This window comes from Oncorhynchus masou, chromosome 5 (assembly GCF_036934945.1).
Source record: "Oncorhynchus masou masou isolate Uvic2021 chromosome 5, UVic_Omas_1.1, whole genome shotgun sequence".
NCBI lineage: Eukaryota > Metazoa > Chordata > Actinopteri > Salmoniformes > Salmonidae > Oncorhynchus > Oncorhynchus masou.
Window position 1 is genome coordinate 72,275,376 of NC_088216.1, and position 21,033 is coordinate 72,296,408.

The window sequence follows — 21,033 nt, forward strand, 5'->3', positions numbered from 1 at the left end:
GATTGACACGAGTAATTTTTCCAACAGTTGTTTACAGACAGATTATTTAACTTATAATTCCAGTGGGTAAGAAGTTCGCATACACTAAGTTGACTGTGTCTTTAAACAGCTTGGAAAATTCCAGAAAATTATGTCATGGCTTTAGAAGCTTCTGATAGACTAATTGACATCATTTGAGTCAATTGGAGGTGTACCTGTGGATGTATTTCAAGGCCTCCCTTCAAACTCAGTGCCTCTTAACTTGACATCATGGGAAAATCCAAAGAAATCAGTCAAGAAAAAAATATGTAGACCTCCACAAGTCTTGTTCATCCTTGGGAGCAATTTCCAAATGCCTGAATGTTCATCTGTACAAACAATAGTACGTAAGTATAAACACCATGGGACCACGCAGCCGTCATACCGCTCAGGAAGGAGATGCGTTCTGTCTCCATTAGATGAACGTACTTTGGTGTCAAAAATTACAAATCAATCTCAGAACAGCAGCAAAGGACCTTGTGATGATGCTGGAGGAAACAGGACCAAAAGTATCTATATCCACAATAAAACGAGTCCTATATCGACAAAACCTGAAAGGCCACTCAGCAAGGAAGAAGCCACTACTCCAAAACCGCCATAAAAAAGCCAGACTACGGTTTGCAACTGCACATGGGGACAAAGATTGTACCTTTTCCTCTGGTCTGATGAAACAAATATAGAACTGTTTTGCCATATTTACCATCATTATGTTTGTAGGAAAAGGGCAGAGGCTTACATGCTGAAGAACGCCATCCCAACCGTGAAGCACGGGGGTGGAAGTATCATGTTGTGGGGGTGCTTTGCTGCAGGAGGGACTGGTGCACTTCACAAAATAGATGGCATCATGAGGGTTGAAAATTATGTGGATACATTGAAGCAACATCTCAAGACATCAGTCAGGAAGTTAAAGCTTGGTTGCTAATGGGTCTTCCAAATGGACAATGACCCCAAGCATACTTCCAAAGTTGTGGCAAAATGGCATAAGGACAACAAAGTCAAGGTATTGGAGTGGACATCACAAAGCCCTTACCTCAATCCTATAGAAAATTTGTAGGCAGAACTGAAAAAGTGTGAGCGAGCAAGGAGGCCTACAAACCTGACTCAGTTACAACAGTTCTGTCAGGAGGAATGGGCCAAAATTCACCCAACTTATTGTGGGAAGCTTGAGGAAGGCTACCCAAAACGTTTGACCCAAGTTAAACAACTTAAAGACAATGCTAGCAAATACTAACTGAGTGTATGTAAACTTCTGACCCACTGGGAATGTGATGAAAGAAATATAAGTTGAAATAAGTACTTTTCTCGACCATTATACTGACATTTCACATTCTTAAAATAAAGTGTTAATCCTATCTATCTACCTAAAACAGGGAATTTTTAGTAGGATTAAATCTCAGGAATTGTGAAAAACTGAGTTTAAATATATTTGGCCAAGGTGTATGTAAATTTCCAACTTCAACTGTATATACTGTTTTTTTCTATACTATTCTACTGTATCTTTGTCCGTTCCGCTCTGACATCGCTCGTCCATATGTATATAGTCTTAATTCATTCCTACTAAGATGTGTGTATTGGGTATATGTTGTTTAATTTGTTCGATATTACTTGTTAGATATTACTGCACTCTCATAGCTAGAAGCAAAATCATTTCGCTACACCCACAATAACATCATGTGACCATCATGTGACCAATAAAATGTGATTGATTTAATATTACACATACAGAGATCAGCCATTGATTGGCACAGACACCCTGCAAATTACTCAGATGATTAAGAGACGGCAGATGGGGAGGATAAGGAGGAAGGGGAGGTGGAGGACAGAACTCACTGACCTCTGCGGATTCCTTCCAGAGGGTAGAAGAAGGCCACCAGCAAGTTCATGAGTACAGCCAGGTTGAAGGAGATGCTGCTCCAGAAGGACATGTTGCGAGAGCACCAGTATAGAATGGGCTGGGCTGGAGAGGGGACAAGGAGTGCCAACACACACAGTCAATAGACAGTCAACAGTATCACTTCTACACCAGACAACCACACAGTGCATTCACTACTACAACTACACCACCATCACAATACTGCACTCATCAAACTAAGTCACGATTCAAAGGAGATGCAAATACACATACAGTATCTATTGCACATGTAAACACATTCGGCCTTCTAGGCAGAGTCCTTCTGTCCAATGTCTGTGTTCTTTTCTCCATCTTAATCTTTTCTTTTTATTGGCCAGTCAAAGATATTACTTTTTATTTGCAACTCTGCCTAGAAGGCCAGCATTCCAGAGCCGCCTCTTCACTGTTGACATTGAGACTGGTGTTTTGTGGGAACAATTTAATGAAGCTGCCAGTTGAGGACTTGTGAAGCATCTGTTTCTTAAACTAGACACTCTAATTTACTTGTCCTCTTGCTCAGTTGTGCACCGGGACCTCTCACTCCACTTTCTATTTTGGTTAGGGCCAGTTTGCGCTGTTCTGTGAAGGGAGTAGTATACAGCGTTGTACAAGATCTTATGTTTCTTGGCAATTTCTCGCCTTCCTTTTTCAGAACAAGAATAGACTGATGAGTATCAGAAGAAAGTCTTTGTTTCTGGAAATTTTGAGGCTGTAATCGAACCCACAAATGCTGATGCTACAGATACTCAATGAGTTTAAAGTACAGTTTTATTGTTTCATTAATCTGTACAACAGTTTTCAGCTGTGCTAACATAATTGCAAAAGGGTTTTCTAATGATCAATTAGCCTTTTAAAACTATAAACTTGGATTAGCTAACAACATGCCATTGGAACAAAGGAGTGATGGCTGCTGATAATGTGCCTCTGTAGATATTGGGCCTCTGTACGCCTATGTAGATAATTCTCCACCCGGCACAACGAGAAGAGGACTGGCCACCCCTCATAGCCTGGTTTCTTCCTAGGGAGTTTTTCCTAGCCACCGTGCTTCTACACCTGCATTGCTTGCAGTTTGGGGTTTTAGGCTGTGTTTCTGTACAGCACTTTGTGACAGATGATATCAGCTGATCAGCTGGCTTTATAAATACATTTGACTGATTGATATTCCAGCTGTTTCCAGCTACAATAGTCATTTACACCATTAACAATGTCTACACTGTATGTCTGATCAATTTTAATTGACAAGAAATGTGCTTTTCTTTCAAAAACAAGGACATTTCTAAGTGACCCCAAAGTAGCCACCTTTTGCTTTGATGACAGCTTTTCACACTCTTGGTCTTCTCTGAATCGGCTTCATGAGGAATGCTTTTCCAACAGTCTTGAAGGAGTTGCCACATATGCTGAGCACTTGTAGGCTGCTTTTCCTTCACTCTGCGGTCCAACTCATCCCAAACCATCTCAATTGAGTTGAGGTCTGGCAATTGTGGAGGCCAGGTCATCTGATGCAGCACTCCATCTTTCTCATTCTTGGTCAAATAGCCCTTACACTGCCTGGAGGTGTGTTTTGGGTCATTTTCCCGCTGTAAAACAAATGATAGTCCCACTAAGCGCTAACCAGATGGGACAGCATATCGCTGAAGAATATTGTGGTAGCCATGCTGGTTAAGTTTGCCATGAATTCTAAATAAATCACAGACAGTGTCACCAGCAAAGCACCCTCACACCATCACACCTACTCCTCCATGCTTCATGGTGGGGACCACACATGCGGAGATCATCTGTTCACCTACTCTGCGTCTCACAAAGACACAGCAGTTGGAAAAAAAAATCGCGCAGTCTCCTCTAAACAGTTGATGTTAAGATGTGACTATTACTTGAACTCAGTGAAGCATTTATTTGGGCTGCAATCTGAGGTGCAGTTAATTCTAATTAACTTATCCTCTGCAGCAGAGGTAACTCTGAGTCTTCCTTTCCTGCGGCGGTCCTCATGAGCTCCAGTTTCTTCATAACGCTTGATGGTTTTTGCGACTGCACTTGAAGAAACTTTCAAAGTTCTTGACATTTTCCAGAATGACTGACCTTCATGTCTTAAAGTAATAATGGACTGTCATTTCTCTTTGCTTATTTCAGCTGTTCTTGCCATAATATGGACTTGGTCTTTTATCAAATAGGGCTATGTTCTGTATACCACCCCTTCCTTATCACAACACAACTGATTGGCTCAAACGCGTTAAGAAGGAAAGACATTCCAAAAATTATTTTTTTAACAAGACACACCTGTTAATTTAAATGCATTCCAGGTGACTACTTCATGAAGCTGGTTGAGAGAATGCCAAGACTGTGCAAAGCTTTCATCAAGGCAAAGGGTGGCTACTTTGAACAATATATAAAAAATATTTAGATTTGTTTAACACTTTTTTGGTTACTACATGATTCCATGTGTGTTATTTCATAGTTTTGAAGTCTTCACTATTATCATCATCAATGTAGAAAATAGTAGAAATAAAGAAAAACCCTGGAATGAGTAGGTGTGTCCAAACTTTTGACTGGTACTGTATGTCAAGTATGATTATTTTGAAAGGGGGAAGGAGTGACAATGTTGTATCAGTTGGTTAGTTGTAGTAAGGTTATTGTTAACTGGTACCCAAACATCATGGGGTGATTGGGCGATTCACTTATCAGTTTTTCCTTGCAGCAAGTAATACACCCCAGTGGGATGTCTTGTGACTATCCTGCAAATGATGCAGGAAATGACTGAAGTTGTTGCCTTGTTTGTAGCAGCTGAAGCATGATACACTGTAGGGCAGTGTTTCCCAAACATCGAAAGGGTGCAAAGCCAATTAGCATGCTAATTTGGTGTATATTAAACCTATAGGGTGATTTTGGAGTGTGTTCAGTACTGTCCAAACCTGGGGATTTGAACTTTAACTTGTAATCTCAACAGTCAACCCTTTTTTCATTTGAAAAGAGGAACTAAGGGTGGGGACTTTTATAAACAGCAGCAACCGCACTCATGCACCAATGAAACAACATGCTCTCTCAGTCGCTGTGCTGCTGATTCATTCAGATAAGACAAGTGCGCCATGTGTGTCAGAGTACAGTCCCCTCTTGCAGTACAGGGCTCACAGAGGGACAGACAGGCAGAAACACGCTCCCATTGAGGAAACAAAGAGTGCAGTCATACAGCGACCGCAGCCTGAAGGGGGATGAAGGGATCAGATGCTAGGCGTCAATAAGGAGACGCCCTACTAGATGTGCAACATGGGGTACGTTGGGTGGGTCGTCTTGGTGATGAGAGCTCCAACAATTGCACCATGAGTTACTATTGTAAGACAATGCTTATTCAGATAATGACTCTTCCGTCACAGGCTTAGTGTCTGCAAACAGATCTCATTTTCAAAGCGTCTCATCCTCTACCTCCTCAGAAACTCCTTTCCTCTCTAGCTCTCTTGAATCACTCTCTCCCCCAGTCACTCTAATGGTGTCTGGATCCCATTCTTCAGTAGTTAGGCCTAATCTGGTCATGTCCTACACCAGGGAGCAGTCCTATAGATCGCTCATGTCAGCAGACTACCTACTCTCGCAGTCTGTTCTGCCTCAACCCTTGTGGGCCTGGTGCCAGCAGATGTGTGTGAAGGGAGTATTGACTGCTCCTGTACTGACTGTCTGATGGATTCTGGACTGACTCTCTCAGGAAGAGACCCACTCAGACTGACCTCCAATCTCATTACACCCTGGGAGAGGATCATTCCCTATTCTCAGAGAAGCTCAGCCTCTTGCCTAGCTATCTATACTCTCCCTCCTTTATCACATGTACTCGGTGAAGTAAACAATCAGAATATATCCCATGTGATTATTTGTGTGTGTATTACTGGCATAGCACATATCCCAACAGCCACCGCAAGGTGAGGCAGCCCCCATTTTTAGGGGTTGTGGATAGCATATGAACACATCTGAAGCCATGAAAGAAATTGCATAATTTTCTCACAGCCTTATGGAAAAGTGGAAAATAGCAGGAAATTAGCTCAGAGATTCTTGAAGTTGGGACAATCCTTGTTCAGCAGGTAAACTTTTTTTTTTGTAAAACTAAAAAATATATTTTGTTGCATTATTTGAGTTTAAAATGTACATTTAGGGGAATTTTATAGGGGAAAGATTCGTTTTGGGAAATTTCTAAATACTTTCAATATTATTAATTTCCATGTCGGCTCTACGCCTGGAAATCCCCTTGTCATGAGCAAAGCATCCCCCCCAAAATAGCGGAAAAAGAGTTTAAATAGTTTTTTTTTACTGATAATAAATGGATATTAACTGAAAAATGATCTTTACATATTTTTTATTTAACCTTTATTTAACTAGGCAAGTCAGTTAAGAACAAATTCTTACTTACAATGTGCGCCGCCCTACGGGACTCCCAATCACGGCCGGTTGTGGTACAGCCTGGAATCGAACCAGGGTCTGTAGTGACGCCTCTAGCACTCTTATGCAGTTTCTTACAATAGCCCTCTGTAACTTTAAAGAATATTTCTCTGAAAACTGTGATTCCTAAAAGATGTCCCCGGACATTTGGTCAACTCCGTCAGGGTCAGCTATACCATAAGGACCCCTTATTCATGTCCTCATTACATGTAGCGCAACAATACCACTCATACTCTGGAAAGTTCTCTACTTTCGATAGATTTAAACAAACAATATTGGATTCACCATGGTTACAACCATAAACTGTCAACTCTATCTGCCTGATATATTTGAACAAAAATGAATATTCTATTACATTTAATTTGGTTTTAGAGTAATAAATCAACTATGGAAAACAAAATTGCTACTGTGTATACCCACTTGAAAGAAGAAGAAAAATGGCATTTTGTCAACATTTTGTCAACAACTGGTTATGTTTTTATAAGGGATTTTCAAATTAATAATTTTCCATATTTTACGAATGTTTGTATTAAACAAAAATACAGTGCCTTCAGAAAGTTGTGTTGTGTTACAGCCTGAATTTAAAATTTATTCAATTTAGATTTCGTGTCACTGATTTACACACAAAACCCCATAATGTCGAAGTGGAATAATGTTTTGAGAAATGTTTACGAAATAATTAAAAATGAAATACTGAAATGTCTTGAGTCAATAAGTATTCAACCCATTTGTCATGGCAAGCCTAAATAATTTAAGGAGTAAAATAATAAGTTGCAAGGTCTCAATCGGTTTTCAATAATCGTGTGTAACATCATTTTTAAATGATCTCTGTATCCCACACATAGAAATAGTTATAAAGTTCCTCATTTGAGCAGTGAATTTCAAGCACAGATACAACCACACAGACCAGGGAGTTTTTTCAATGGTTCGCGAAGAAGGGCATCTACTGGTAGATTGGTGTAAAAAAAATGTACAAAAATAAAAACGGACATTGAATATCCCTTTGAGCATGGTGCAGTTATTAATTACACTTTTCATGGTGTGTCAATACACCCAGTCACTACAAAGATACAGACGTCCTTCCTAACTCAGTTGCTGGAGAGGAAGGAAACTGCTCAGGAATTTCACCATGAGGTCAATGGTGATTTTAAAACAGAGTTTAATGTCTGTGATAGGAGAAAACTGAGGCGGGATCAACAACATTGTAGTTACTCCACAATACTAACATAAATTAAAGAGTGAAAAGAAGGAAGCCTGTACAGACTACAAATATTTCAAAACATGCATTATGTTTTCAATTTGTCACTAAGGCAGTGGTCACCAACCTTTTCTGAATCAAGATCACTTTGAGTCAAAATGCAAGCCGAGATCTACTGCTCAAAACATGACTTAAAAAAACGTATGCCTATGCAACATTAACCAATTAAAAGCATTTCTCCATACCTCCACTGAGAAAAGGGGACAGTCTTCCAGCATGTGGCGAAACTTAAGTTGCACTGCATTATGCACCAATTCATGTTGTTATTCCTATGACCAGAGACAGTTAAATATTCCAAGATATTAAAAAAGACACAAGCCACTAATGATCAAAGCACTTTGCTATACTCATTCATTGCGGCTGCAGTGCTGGTTGTAGCGTGAGTGTAACCAAGGGGAACGCAATTTTTATGGCTTATAAAAGTGTTGAACAAAGCGTTGACAGGGCTGAATAAACATGAACTTAAACATGAACTTACTCATAACAACAGCAGCTCTTTGCTGTATTTGTTAATTGTCTCTTCAGACATGGTTTAAAAAGTTTGGAAATCTCACAGTAACTTTGCAGTTAGAGGCTTCTTTTTACAGTCTATGGCATGAAGAAACAGTGCAGACACGGTGATCAGTGCTATCTGATTGGCAAGTGGTAGGCTTACAAGTGCACTTGCTTTGCTTTCTGGGCCTGTTGGGTAGGCGGGGTTCTACCTTCAGACACATGAAATGGTTCAAAATGGGAACACTTTGTCTTCCCGGCACTAGGGCTGCAAAATCAAGTGCACCCACCACCAACAGCGCGAAACAATGCTTTATTGTTGTTGTTTTTCCAGAAATATTTGGTCAACTAGGAATACCGGTTGTTGACCACTGCACTGAAGTAAAACTGCAAAGAAATGTAACTTTCATGCTGAATAGAAACTTATGTTAGGGGCAAATCCAACACTGAGTACCACTCTTCATATTTTCAAGCATGGTGGTGGCTGCCTCATGTTATTGGCATGCTTGTTATCGGCAAGGATTAGGGAGTTTTTTAGATAAAAAAAATGGAACAGAGCTAATCACAGGTAAAATCCAAGAGGGAAAAAAATGATAATGGATATTAACTGAAAAATTAGCATATTTTTTATTTAATCTTCATTTTACCAGGCAAGTCAGTTATGAACAAATTCTTATTTACAATGATGGCCAACCCTTGCCAAACACTACCCGGACTACGCTGGGTCAATTGTGCGCCGCCCTATGGGACTCCCAATCACGGGCGGTTGTGATACAGTCTGGAATCAAACCAGGGTCTGTAGTGATGCATCTAGCACTCAGGAGCCTGTAACTTGGTTCAATCTGCTTTCCAACAGACACTGGGAGAAAAATACACCGTTCTGCATGATAATAACCTAAAACACAAGGCGACTTAAGTTGCTTACCAGGAAAACATTGAATCTTCCCGAGTGGCTTAGTTACAGTAAGACTTAAAATCGTCTTGAAAATCTTTGGCAAGACTTGAAATTGGTTGTCTAGAAATGATCAACAACCAATTTGACAGAGCTTGAATATTTTTTTTAAGAATAATGGGCAAATATTGTACAATCCAGGTGTGCAAAGCTCTTAGACAGAGAAAGACTCACAGCTGTAATTGCTGCCAAAGGTGATTCAAACATGTATTGACTCAGGGGTGAATACTTATCCAATCAAGATACACTAAGTGTACAAAACATTAAGAACACCTTCCTAATATTTGAGTTGCATGCACTGTATGTCTGGTTTGAGTGTCTGTTGTCAACTGTGTCAGTGGTTTGTCAACTCAGTCACTAATGTAGCATATTTACTGTTAATATTCTGAAAAAATATTTAAAATCACTGTTCTGCAACATACAGTATAATTAATCAACTGAAGAATTAGCTGTGCTAGACCTATGGGATAATGTTTGCTTTATAAATGTTGTTTTATGTTCTAAATCTAGAAAAACATGCCAAAATGCTAATACAATTAGCCCTAGACCATTTAATAGTGCTATAAAACAAAACAAAAAGAAGTTTGGAGATTTGTATTACATACTGTAGTTGAATAATCTAATGTTAGAATGAAACAATCAAGGCCATTAAACACTTGTTGTAATGCTTTTTATGCTGTCTGATGGAGACATAAATCCAGTTAGTTGCTTTTTCTGATATTTTTTTATTTGTATTAACCTGTTACATCTATGGGGGCGCTATTTCATTATTGGATAAAAACACATGCCCGTTTTAAGCGCAATATTTTGTCACAAAAAGATGCTCGACTATGCATATAATTGACAGCTTTGGAAAAAGAACACTGACGTTTCCAAAACTGCAAAGATATTGTCTGTGAGTGCCCCAGAACTGATGCTACAGGCGAAACCAAGATGAAACTTCAAACAGGAAATGAGCAGGATTTTTGAGGCTCTGTTCTTCATTGTCTCCTTATATGGCTGTGAATGCGCAAGGAATGAGCCTGCCCGATCTATCGTTTCCCCAAGGTGTCTGCAGCATTGTGACGTATTTGTAGGCATATCATTGGAAGATTGACCATAAGAGACTACATTTGCCAGGTGTCCGCCCGGTGTCCTCCGTCGAAATTGGTGCGTCATCTTCAACTGCACGTCTTTTTCCAAGCGATTCACAGGAGAAAGTAGACATTCACAAACGATATATCAATGAAGAGATATGTGAAAAACACCTTGAGGATTGATTCTAAACAGCGTTTGCCGTGTTTCAGTCAATATTATGGAGTTAATTTGGAAAACAGTTTGCCGTTTTGATGACTGAATTTTCGGGTTTTTTTGGTACCCAAACGTGATGTACAAAACAGAGCGATTTCTCCTACACAAAGAATCTTTCAGGAAAAACTGAACATTTGCTATGTAACTGAGAGTCTCCTCATTGAAAACATCCAAAGTTCTTCAAAGGTAAATGATTTTATTTGAATCCTTTTCTGGTTTTTGTGCAAATGTTGCCCGCTAAATGCTACGCTAAATGCTACGCTAGCTATCAATACTCTTACACAAATGCTTGTTTTGCTATGGTTCAAAAGCATATTTTGAAAATCTGAGATGACAGTGTTGTTAAGAAAAGGCTAGGCTTGAGAGCTAGCACATTCATTTAATTTCATTTGCGATTTTCATAAATAGTTAACGTTACGTTATGCTAATGAGCTTGACTGGATACAGGTTTTTTCCATAGCCAAACGTGAACAAAACGGAGCGATTTGTCCTACACAAATAATATTTTTTTGAAAAACTGAACATTTGCTATCTTGAGAGTCTCCTTTGAAAACATCTGAAGTTCTTCAAAGGTAAATGATTTTATTTGAATGATTTTCTTGTTTTTGTGAAAATGTTGCTGGCTGAATTCTAGGCTTATAGCTATGCTAGCTATCAATAGTCTTACACAAATGCTTGTTTCGCTATGGTTGAAAAGCATATTTTGAAAATCTGAGATGACAGTGTTGTTAACAAAAGTCTAAGCTTGAGAGCAAATATATTTATTTCATTTCATTTGCGATTTTCATGAATAGTTAACGTTGCGTTATGCTAATGAGCTTGAGGCTATAAATAGGATCCCGGATCCGGGATTGCTCGATGCAAGAAGTTCAGAGGTTGTTCCTTTGCATGCCAAATATGTGTATGTGACCAATACAATTTGATTTGATTTGTGATAGCTGATACTTTGTTGTATCAAAATATATATTTCACATTTTTTTGTGAAAAAAAGTTCCCGTCTTTCAAGAATCCCTGAAATTTAAAACAGTAAAAAAAATGTCAGCCTCATGGCAAAATGTGTAAAATAGCATGAGATAAGCTATAATACGGCAAATATTCCTCTCCCTATGGAAGAATTACCATCCATTTTTTTAAAGGGAGATTAGATGTAACAATTTATAGATGAAATTCCATCTCAGTTTTTAATAAAGCATTGTGAATGACTCTATAATGAGATGATATGAGATACTGTATAAGATTATGATTCAAATGTATTCTATTGTGGGACGCTGCAGAAATGTGTTTTTGGGTGCCACCAAATCATTGGCTAGTGCCACCAATTGAAAAAGCTAGTGGGACCAGTGACACCAGGGAGAAGTTAGTCTGGTGCCCTGCAACTTTACATTTACATTTACATTTAAGTCATTTAGCAGACGCTCTTATCCAGAGCGACTTGCAACCTTACATTGTAAATATCTTAACATTTATCCACCTTATGTTATGTACTTTAACTTAACATATAACCTTTACATGCCCTCTTTCCTCCAGGGTTCAGGGTGGTTCTCTGGCCCATACATGGAGGACCTGACCCAGCCTGGGGAGTCTCCTGAGGGGCCCTGAGGGGTCTGTGAGGGGTGAGGGCATGTAAAGCAGGTACCTAGTATAGAGAGGTAAGGAGAGAGACGCACAGGGAACCGTGTTTGCGTTACCAGTGGTTGGCTCTTGAGTACCTCGCAGCTTCTTCTGCCAGTTCATCTCGTTGAAGAGGTCCTCGGAGCGCAGGAAGAAGTCGTTGATCTTGCTGCCCTGCTCGTCACGCTCCGTGGTGTAGTACACCCGCAGCTTGGACTCGTTGGTAAGGAACTCACAGATATTGGGCACGGGGAAGACTATCTGCTCCATGGTGCGATCCAGCCGCACAATCTGGGCACAACCACATGCAGCCAGTGCTGCCCATCACAAACCCTCTCTCTCAGGGGGAGGATGGGCAACTCTAGGCCCTGGACTGGGTAGGCTCAAAACTTTATTGTTTGACAGTGGCATGTTGGTGCCTATTCTTCATCTTGGAAAACTGGCTAAGACATGATCTGGCTATAATAGACTGTTATACAAGTGAAGAGGAGTAAAGAAAGTGATTGTTTGTGTGTATAAAAGCACTGCACAACTCCTCGAACACTCATTTGATAAGCTCTTCCTTGACAGCATTCTTTCCCTAATAACATACAAAATACTGACAGCAGGTAAAGAAAGTCTATATGACTGTCACATGCCTAGGATAACAAAAAGTCTAAACATATTGCCAAAATACATGTTGCAATCCACCAAAGTTAATACAGGGGTAATAAAACAGAAAATGACATGGTGAAAACAGATGGATAAAATGACTGACCTCAATTTGAGCTGTGTGCTTGGCATAGAACTCCAGGGCATCATCCCCCTCCCCATAGATCTTCAACATGGCCTGCAGCTCCTTGTTGTGGCGGGCCAACTGGATGAACGCACCAATGCATTGCATGAATGCACCAATGCCATCAGGTGATGTATCACATTATGCTTATGAATTTTTATTGTACTGTCATTGGTCAAAATTTGCAATCAGCGTCTTGAAGTCACCAACTTCATTTTTTGGGGTCTATTTTTCCTCATTGTATCTGATAGGTGGCATGAAACGTGTTACAGTAGGTGTGTTCTGGAACTTCCTCTAGCTCCCTGTGGGGACAGGGAACTGACACTGACACCAGATCACTGCAACACCAGATGCATCTGACAGTACATGCCACTGTTTGTGTACAATATGTGGACTATTCGGTTTTCACACACTAGCATGCTGGGCATCATGCCTTGGGATCAACATTTTTATTTACATAACTGAAACTGTCTGTGTTGTTCACCCACATAACTACTTGAATAGACTAATAGAATAGAGCTGAATTGCGCCTAAAGGGGGTCAGAGTGGAAGAGCTCTGATATAATACGTTTATAGGTTGTATAGGAGCTGTTACAGGATGTGTAAAGCTGCATGCAGTCAGTCAGCTTTCTACAGTACCTGATGAGCCAGGATGTAGATGTTGTGGCCCACGTTTCGTGGAGAGGCAGCATGCTCTTCCTCACCATCTTCATCTTCCTCAGCAGGCTCCTCCGGCTCCACCTCTCCCTGCATGTAGGCCTTCTTTATCACCTCCACCTGCATACGAACGTCACAAACCAGACCGTCAGATAACTTCTCCTTAAAAATGTCCTCTGTGCCATGCCATGCTGCAGGTATATCTGACTACCAATACATGGCACTCACCAGTTCTTTAGGCCTCATGTTGTACAGTATCCTCTCTGCATTCTCACTGTCATGGCGACTCTCCATGATGGCCAAGAGGAGCTTGGAGGCGTTATTCTGGAACAGAGAGGGGAGAGAGGGGCAAGGGGTTAGGGTTGCACATCTTGGGGAATATTCAGAGGTGGAAACTTTCTGTGGGAATTAACGGGAATTAACAGGAATATATGTAAATATATGTAAATTAATATTAATACCATTTAAATGTAGATGTGTTTTGCATTGGATATATTTACCACATCATATGGAAACAGAAGCAGAAACATTTTCCCTCATCATAAGTAGATATAATTGCAAATGATTAAATAACTCCCAATAGAAAAAAATAAAATAGATGTAGTTACAAATTTAACCTTAGTTGACTCTTCACATGATTTTAATGAAAAACAAAAAGGAATATTGAATGATCCTCAACGATCCATCGCATCTCCCAAAAAGGTTAACATACACCACCATTCAAAAGTTTGAAATGTCCTTGTTTTTGAAAGAAAAGCACACATTTTGTCCATTAAAATAACATCAAATTTATCAGAAATGCATTGTAGACATTGTTAAAGTTTATCATTTTAAAAGGCTAATTGATTATTCGAAAACCCTTTTGCAACTGTTAGCACAGCTGAAAACTGTTGTACCAATTAAAAAAAGCAATAAAACTGGCCATCTTTAGACTAGTTGAGTATCTGGAGCATCAGCATTTGTGGGTTCGATTACAGGCTCAAAATGTCCAGAAACAAAGACTTTCTTCAGAAACTCATCAGTCTATTCTTGTTTTGAGAAATTCAGGCTATTCCATGCGAGAAATTGCCAAGAAACTGAAGATCTTGTACAACGCTGTGTACAACTCCCTTCACAGAACAGCACAAACTGACCCTAACCAGAATAGAAAGAGGAGTGGGAGGCCCCGGTGCACAACTGAGCAAGAAGAGAAGTACATTAGAGTGTCTAGTTTGAGAAACAGAGAGAAACAGCAAGGGTAGCATTCCAGAGAGACATCAGAGACTGTAACGTTCTTTGCTTCACGGAAACATGGCTCACTAGAGAGACGCTATCGGAGTCGGTGCAGCCAGCTGGTTTCTTCATGCATCACGCCGACAGAAACAAGCATCTTTCTGGTAAGAAGAGGGGCGGGGGGGTATGCCTTATGATTAACGAGACGTGGTGTGATCATAACAACATACAGGAACTCAAGTCCTTCTGTTCACCTGACTTAGAATTCCTCACAATCAAATTTCGACCACATTATCTACCAAGAGAATTTTCTTCGATTATAATCACAGCTGTATATATTCCCCCCCAAGCAGACACATCGATGGGCCTGAACAAACTTTATATGACTCTATGTAAACTGGAAACCACATATCCTGAGGCTGCATTCATTGTAGCTGGGGATTTTAACAAGGCTAGTCTGAAAACAAGACTCCCTAAATTCTATCAGCATATCGATTGTGCAACCAGGGCTGGTAAAATCCTGGATCATTGTTATTCTAATATCCGCGACGCATAGAAGGCCCTCCCCCGTCCTCCTTTCGGAAAAGCTGACCACGACTCCATTTTGTTGCTTCCAGCCTACAGACAGAAACGAAAACAAGAAGCTCCCGCACTCAGGTCTGTTCAACGCTCATCCGACCAATCTGATTCCACGCTTCAAGACTGCTTCGATCACGTGGATTGGGATATGTTCCGCATTGCGTCCAACAACAACATTGACAAATATGCTGATTCGGTGAGCAAGTTCATTGGAAAGTGCATCGGCGTTGTCGTACCCACAGTCCCAAAACAGAAAACGTGGATTGATGGCAGCATTCGCGCGAAACTGGTGAACCACTGCTTTTAACCAGGGCAAGTTGACTGGCAAAATGACCGAATACAAACTGTGTAGCTAATCCCTCTGAAAGGCAATCAAACAAGCTAAGCGTCAGTATAGAGACAAAGTAGAGTTGCAATTCAACAGCTCAGACACAAGAGGCATATGGCAGGGTCTGCAGTCAATCACAGATTACAAAAAGAAAACCAACCCCGTCGCGGACCAGGATGTCTTGCTCCCAGACAGACTAAATAACTTATTTGCTTGCTATGAGGACAATACAGTGCCACTGACACGGCCCACTACCAAAACCTGCGGACTCTCCTTCACTGCAGCCGACGTGAGTAAAACATTTAAACGTGTTAATCCTCGCAAGGCTGCAGGCCCAGACGGCATCCCCAGCAGCGTCCTCAGAGCATGCGCAGACCAGCTGGCTGGTGTGTTTACGGACATATTCAATCAATCCTCATCCCAGTCTGTTGTTCCCACATGCTTCAAGAGGGCCACCATTGTTCCTGTTCCCAAGATTACCGCCCCGTAGCACTCACTTCCGTCATCATGAAGTGCTTTGAGAGACTAGTCAAGGACCACATCACCTCCACCCTAACTGTCAACCTAGACCCACTCCAATTTGCTTACCGCTCCAATAGGTCCACAGATGACGCAATCGCAACCACACTGCACACTGCCCTAGCCCTTCTGGACAAGAGGAATACCTATGTGACAATGCTGTTCATCGACTACAGCTCAGCATTTAACACCATAGTACCCTCCAAACTTGTCATCAAGCTCGAGACCCTGGTCTCGACCCCGCCCTGTGCAACTGGGTACTGGACTTCCTAACGGGCCGCCCCCAGGTGGTGAGAGTAGGTAACAACATCTCCACCCCCGTTGATCCTCAACACTGGGGCCCCACAAGGGTGCGTTCTGAGTCCTCTCCTGTACTCCCTGTTCACACACGACTGCGTGGCCATGCACGCCTCCAACTCAATCATCAAGTTTGCGGACGACACTATACTGGTAGGCTTGATTACCAACACCGACGAGACGGCCTACAGGGAGGAGGTGAGGGACCTCGGAGTGTGGTGTCAGGAAAATAACCTCACACTCAACGTCACAAAACAAAGGAGATGACCGTGGACTTCAGGAAACAGCAGAGGGAGCACCCCCCTATCCACACCAACAGGACAGTAGTGTAGAGGGTAGTAAGTTTTATGTTCCTCGGCGTACACATCACGGACAAACTAAATTGGTCTACCCACACAGACAGCGTTGTGAAGAAGGCGCAGCAGCACCTCAGGAGGCTGAAGAAATTCGGCTTGTCACCAAAAGCACACAAACTTCTACAGATGCACAATCGAGAGCATCCTGTCGGGCTGTATCATCGCCTGGTACGGCAACTGCTCCGCCCACAACCGTAAGGCTCTCCAGAGGGTAGTGAGGTCTGCACAACGTATCACCGGGGGCAAACTACCTGCCCTCCAAGACACCTACACCACCCAATGTCACAGGAAGGCCATTAAGATCATCAAGGACAACAACCACCCGAGCCACTGTACTCTATCATCTACTGCATCTTGCCATCTTTATGTAATACATGTATCACTAGCCACTTTAAACTATGCCACTTTTATGTTTACATACCCTACATTTCTCATCTCATACTGTCAGGACCCGGTTACGAACCCGGGTCTCCGGAGTGAGAAACAGTCACTTAACCAACTGAGCCACGAATAATCAGCAGAACCCAGAAGATGAGGCAGACACAGCAGTACTTGAGACGGTGTATTTAATAAAGTAAAAAGTGAAGTCCTTCAGGAAAACATGTAACTCCACAACCTCAAAAGGAATTCCACAAGAACAAGGTAATCCACAAGGTAATCCTCCAAGACAAAAAGGTAAATCCACAAGGTGGTAGGTAAAGCATAAAAAGCCTCAAAAGATACTCGAAAATAAATAAACAAGAACAAAAAACAGAATTCCACAAGAGCGTCCACCGGGATCAACAAGAGTACACAGAATACTAGGGCTGGGTGCTAACATACAAACACAGAGCAAAGAACTGAGGGAAACTAAGGGTTTAAATACAATCAGGGGAAAACGAGGCACAGGTGCAAATAATAATGGGGATCAAGGGAAAGCAAAAGGTCAAAAAGCACAATGGGGGCATCTAGTGACCAAAAACCGGAACAACCCTGGCCAAATCCTGACACATACTGTACCATCTCTCATTCATATATCTTTATGTATATATTCTTTATCCCTTTACACTTGTGTGTATAAGGTAGTAGTAGTGGAATTATTAGGTTAGATTACTCGTTGGTTATTACTGCATTGTCGGAACTAGAAGCACAAGCATTTCGCCACCCTTGCAATAACATCTGCTAACCATGTGTATGTGACAAATAACATTTGATTTGATTTGAGATGCCTCAAGTCCTCAACTGGCAGCTTCATTAAATAGTACCCGCAAAACACCGGTCTCAATGTCAACAGTGAAGAGGCGACTCCGGGATGCTGGCCATCTAGGAAGAGTTACAAAGAAAAAGCCATATCTCAGACTGCCCAATAAAAAGAAAATATTAAGATGGGCAAAAGAACACAGACACTGGACAGAGGACCTTGCTTAGAAGGCCAGCATCCCGGTGTCGCCTCTTCACTGTTGACGCTTGACCTTCACTTGAACTCTGCATCCAGCAGAGTAGATAAAGCATGTCTGGTTGGAGGAGTGTATGCTGGGTGAAGAACATTCAGAAATCTCTTCCAATACACATTGCCTGTGAGCATCAGAGGTGAACCATTTGCTTACACAGCAAGACATTCATCAGCATTTCTTTGACTACGTTCCTTCATTGAGTCAAAAAACTTCTGATTCCAGGAGGACCATGAGCTGCTGCTATCGATAAGGTGTCTGATTCATAATTTTCACCTTGAATAGAAATAGAGGGAAGTTTGTCAGAGGTTGCTAGTTGTGAGTGCAGAGGGAGCTCTATGCACTTGGCCAGATGATTCTGCATCTTTGTTGTATACTTCACATATGATTTGGCACAGTATTTGGAAATGTACACAGCTTTTCCTTCTACATTAGCTGCAGTGAAATATCTCGACACATCAGATAGTGCCCGTGGCATTTTCCTGTAAAGATCATAAAAAGAGTAAGAAAACAACAAATATAATTCCATGTACAGATAAATAGTTGTGCAGTTAGAGTAAACAACTCATTTGTAAGATAAATGTTTGATAATTAAACATGTATGGAAACAGGTGAATTAACACTCAAGCAAGCTAAAACCCACATGGTATCAAAAACTAACTAGCAGAATTTGTTAACAAGTTCGAAATTATTTAATTAAACACACTTTACTGTAGGCTACTATTTACTAGTTAGCAAAGAAATTATGTATGTCATATAAAATACACTGCTCAAAAAAATAAAGGGAAGACTAAAATAACACATCCTACATCTGAATGAATGAAATACTCTTATTAAATACTTTTTTCTTTACATAGTTGAATGTGCTGACAACAAAATCACACAAAAATGATCAATGGAAATCAAATTTATCAACCCATGGAGGTCTGGATTTGGAGTCACACTCAAAATTAAAGATGGAAAACCACACTACAGGCTGATCCAACTTTGATGTAATGTCCTTAAAAGTCAAAATGAGGCTCAGTAGTGTGTGTGGCTCAGTAGTGTGTGTGGCCACGTGCCCGTATGACCTCCCTACAACGTCTGGGCATGCTCCTGATGAGGTGGCAGATGGTCTCCTGAGGGATCTCCTCCCAGACCTGGTCTAAAGCATCTGCCAACTCCTGGACAGTCTGTGGTGCAACGTGGCGTTGGCGGATGGTGCGAGACATGATGTCCCAGATGTGCTCAATTGGATTCAGGTCTGGGGAATGGGCCGGCCAGTCCATAGCATCAATGCCTTCCTCTTGCAGGAACTGCTGACACACTCCAGCCACATGAGGTCTAGCATGGTCTTGCATTAGGAGGAAACCAGTGCCAACCGCACCAGCATATGGTCTCACAAGGGGTCTGAGGATCTCATCTCGGTACCTAATGGCAATCAGGCTACCTCTAGCGAGCACATGGAGGGCTGTGCGGCCCCCAAAGAAATGCCACACCACACCATGACTGACCCACTGCCAAACCGGTCATGCTGGAGGATGTTGCAGGCAGCAGAACGTTCTCCACGGCGTCTCCAGACTGTCACGTCTGTCACATGTGCTCAGTGTGAACCTGCTTTCATCTGTGAAGAGCACAGGGCGCCAGTGGCGAATTTGCCAATCTTGGTGTTCTCTGGCAAATGCCAAACGTTCTGCACGGTGTTGGGCTGTAAGCACAACCCCCACCTGTGGACGTCGGACCCTCATACCACCCTCATGGAGTCTGTTTCTGACCATTTGAGCAGACACATACACATTTGTGGCATGCTGGAGGTCATTTTGCAGGGCTCTGGCAGTGCTTCTCCTGCTCCTCCTTGCACAAAGGCGGAGGTAGCGGTCCTGCTGCTGGGTTGTTGCCCTCCTACGGCCTCCTCCACATCTCCTGATGTTCTGGCCTGTCTCCTGGTAGCGCCTCCATGCTCTGGACACTACACTGACAGACACAGCAAACCTTCTTGCCACAGCTCGCATTGATGTTCCATCCTGGATGAGCTGCACTACCTGAGCCACTTGTGTGGGTTGTAGACTCCGTCTCATGCTACCACTAGAGTGAAAGCACTGCCAGCATTCAAAAGTTACCAAAACATCAGCCAGGAAGCATAGGAACTGAGAAGTGGTCACCTGTAGAACCACCTTTATTGGGGGTGTCTTGTTAATTGCCTATAATTTCCACCTGTTGTCTATTCCATTTGCACAATAGCATGTGAAATTTATTGTCAATCATTGTTGCTTCCTAAGTGTGATTGACTTACAGTTACATTGTGTTGTTTAAGTGTTCCCTTTATTTTTTGGAGCAGTGTATATTCACCCCCACCCTGTATTGTAATCAAAACTTACCGGAAAGCATGTAGTCCTTGGCTCAGACAGTGTAGTAGTTTGGCCTCAAAAGCATCTCATTAGTGTGCAAGATCTTGAGAATCAGCTGTACATGCAGCTGTACATGCAGCTGAGACTGCTCTTCTCTGCATCACGGAGGCGCTCCGCACTGCTAAAGCTAACTCTCTCTCCTCTGCTCTCATCCTTCTAGACCTATCGGCTGCCTTCGATACTGTGAACCATCAGATCCTCCTCTCCACCCTCTCCGAGTTGGGCATCTCCGGCGCGGCCCACGCTTGGATTGCGTCCTACCTGACAGGTCGCTCCTACCAGGTGGCGTGGCGAGAATCTGTCTCCTCGCCACGCGCTCTCACCACTGGTGTCCCCCAGGGCTCTGTTCTAGGCCCTCTCCTATTCTCGCTATACACCAAGTCACTTGGCTCTGTCATAACCTCACATGGTCTCTCCTATCATTGCTATGCAGACGACACACAATTAATCTTCTCCTTTCCCCCTTCTGATGACCAGGTGGCGAATCGCATCTCTGCATGTCTGGCAGACATATCAGTGTGGATGACGGATCACCACCTCAAGCTGAACCTCTGCAAGACGGAGC

At 42.0% G+C, this 21,033-nt stretch overlaps 1 protein-coding gene across 2 annotated transcripts in view; it reads right to left on the reverse strand.

Moving 5' to 3' along the window:
* Positions 1–21,033, reverse strand: part of LOC135540212 (inositol 1,4,5-trisphosphate receptor type 1-like) — a 149,072-nt gene that overhangs the window by 39,484 nt on the left and 88,555 nt on the right. For both annotated transcript variants that reach the window (XM_064966700.1, XM_064966699.1), the window contains 5 exons: positions 13,589–13,684; positions 13,343–13,480; positions 12,686–12,784; positions 12,027–12,219; positions 1,853–1,975 (listed from right to left, as the gene is read on the reverse strand). In XM_064966700.1, the coding sequence (XP_064822772.1) occupies positions 1,853–1,975; positions 12,027–12,219; positions 12,686–12,784; positions 13,343–13,480; positions 13,589–13,684 (649 nt within the window). The remainder of the gene's footprint in view (positions 1–1,852; positions 1,976–12,026; positions 12,220–12,685; positions 12,785–13,342; positions 13,481–13,588; positions 13,685–21,033) is intronic.